At 47.1% G+C, this 2,500-nt stretch overlaps 1 protein-coding gene across 1 annotated transcript in view; it reads right to left on the bottom strand.

The window, feature by feature from the left end:
• Positions 1-2,500, bottom strand: part of LOC119575655 (protein similar-like) — a 135,823-nt gene that overhangs the window by 80,627 nt on the left and 52,696 nt on the right. The window contains 2 exon segments of the mRNA XM_037923285.1: positions 35-225; positions 1,091-1,120. Coding sequence (XP_037779213.1) covers positions 35-225; positions 1,091-1,120 — 221 coding nt within the window.

Below are 2,500 nucleotides of genomic sequence, written 5' to 3'. Positions count from 1 at the left end.
CCACACCCCAACACCAGTCAAAACGCCACCAAACCTTATAGGACGCGCTCTTCAGGTTGACGCTGCGCCCCTTGGCCGTGAGCGTGCACTTGAGCCTGAGGAAGGCGTGGCGGGGTTGGTGCGGGCCCTTGGCGGAGACCAGGTCGCGCACCTCCTCGTGGTCGCAGGGGTGGGTGTACTCGTACAGGGACTGCCCCATCACGTCCACCTGCAACGAGGAATGGCCTTGCGGTCAACGCCGGTCGCTGGCGGCTCATCAGTCGCGGGATTTTTATAGCACCAGGAATAAGAAGAATCAAAAATAATAGTGAATAAATAAAATAAGATATACTATAAAGTAAAATAATAATAAGGATGATGATGCTGATAATACTGATAATAAATAAATAAAATAAAATACAATGACGTAAAATAATAATAATGACGATGATAATACTGACAACAAGCATAATGATAATAATAATGCACCAAGCTATTCTCGCCGAAGAGCAATATTGCCGAAACACTTGCTCTCGAAACGATACGTTCTGCTCATAAACATCATAATCACATCACGTTTTCTTCCAAATTTAATCCATTTTAGCCTAGCTGCCGTAAAAAAAAAATAAGAAATCTAATTAATCCCCTCAATGAACGATGACACTCCCAATAGCTCCACTATTCAACTGCATTTTAATTTTTCTTCATCATGATCCTGCAGCCAATTTGCACATGCAATGAAGACCTCGCAACGAGCGGATCAATTAACGTTCTCGCCGTCATCGTCCTCGGGCACTCGCTCTGGCACGGGCGGCCCTGGTGCCACTTGGGACAGAAGAAACCTACTCGTGCAGGATGGCAAAACACTCGAAATAAAAAAGGATTGAAGAAAAGCCACAAAAATCCGATTTCGAAACTGATGTCTCATCTTCCAATAAATCTACTTTGAGCACAGAGTTTTTCCTTTTCTTTCCCTCCCCCCCAAAAAAAAACCGGACGTAGAAAAAAACATAACTACAGCATATCCCAGCTGCTATTATAGCTAATTCACTCTCTTACTAATATACTGCTTCCCCTCCCACTGCTACCTGAACTGCTATAACTGCCGTACCTCTGCTGCTATTGCCGATGCAGACTGATACTGTCAAACGCAACCAACATTACATGCGCTACTGCTTCTGCTGCGATCTCTAATGGACGATGCAAGAGCAACAAAGATACGAACGGCGAAAGCGATGATGTTCTCAATGCACGAAAAAAAAATTGAGTTAAAAAAAAGGTGGAGGTGGGGCAGGGAGGGATAGCATAAGAGGTGTACTGGTAGACTAGGGAAAATGCAGGCTAGGGAGGAGGCAGGCTGTGGGAGAAGGCAGGCTAGGGAGGAGGCAGGCTAGGGAGGAGGAAGGGTAGGGAGGAAGCAGGACAGGGTAGGAAGCAGCTAAGATAGCGAGGAGGCAAAAAAGGGAGGGGGTGGGGTAGGGAGGAGGCAAAAAAAGGGACGAGATAGAGTTGGGAGGAGGCAAAACAGGGAGGCAAAACAGAGAGGAGAGAGGCTAGGAAAAAGGCAGAGCCGGGAGAAGGTAGGATAGGGAGGAAATAAGCGTAGTAAGAAGCCAAAGTAGGGTGAAATTAGGTCAGGGAGAAGCCAAGATAGGGTGCAAGTAGGGTAGGGGGAAAAAAGGAGAACGTAGAGTAGGAAGAAGGCAGGATAAAAGATCCGAAACAGGGAAGGAAAACACGATTCACCATTACCCAAAAACATGCATCCGAAACCGTAGCCGAAACAAGTACCGACGTAAATGTTTCGAACGCGTAAATGTTTCGAACGCGTGAGTCGAACCTGACGGCGGCTCTGAAGTCTCAGTCTGTCTGTCTGTTCTGTCTGTCTGTCTGTCTGTCTGTCTGTCTGTCTGTCTGTCTGTCTGTCTGTCTCCGTGTTTTTGTCCAGTCCCCACCCCACCCCCCGTCTTTTTAGTGGCCGTCTAAATGGCGGAGGGAAAGAGGGAGAGGGAGAGGGAGAGGGAGAGGGGAGGGAGAGGGAGAGAGGAGAGAGAGAGGGAGAGAGAGAGAGAGAGAGAGAGAGAGAGAGAGAGAGAGAGAGAGGAGAGAGAGAGAGAGAGAAGAGAGAGAGAGAGAGAGAGAGGAGAGAGAGAGAAAAATAGGGAGGGAGGAGGGAGGGAAGGAGGGAGGGCGGGAGAGAGAGAGAGAGAGAGAGAGAGAGAGAGAGAGAGAGAGAAAGTTAGACAGAGAGTGAGTTAGAGAGAGAGAGAGAGATAAAAAAAGAAAGAAAGACTACCAGGAAGAGAGAGAGAAATAAAAAAAAACAGCAACCGAGCGAAACGACCCAAACAGAAGAAGTAGAAAACGACTTATCTCTCCATCTCCCCACATGGATAACGAAGCAGAATAAAGTAACAGGGACATATCAGATTCGTCACAAAAACCCGTTCCTTGTTAACTTCTCCTCCCCCACCCACCCCATACGTCTTCAAATGTCTTTTTTTTCAAGTCAATCATTTTG

The sequence above is a fragment of the Penaeus monodon genome, chromosome 7, assembly GCF_015228065.2.
Source record: "Penaeus monodon isolate SGIC_2016 chromosome 7, NSTDA_Pmon_1, whole genome shotgun sequence".
NCBI lineage: Eukaryota > Metazoa > Arthropoda > Malacostraca > Decapoda > Penaeidae > Penaeus > Penaeus monodon.
The sequence above is the reverse complement of the archived record's forward strand: the minus strand, read 5'-3'. Positions and strand labels throughout refer to the sequence as shown.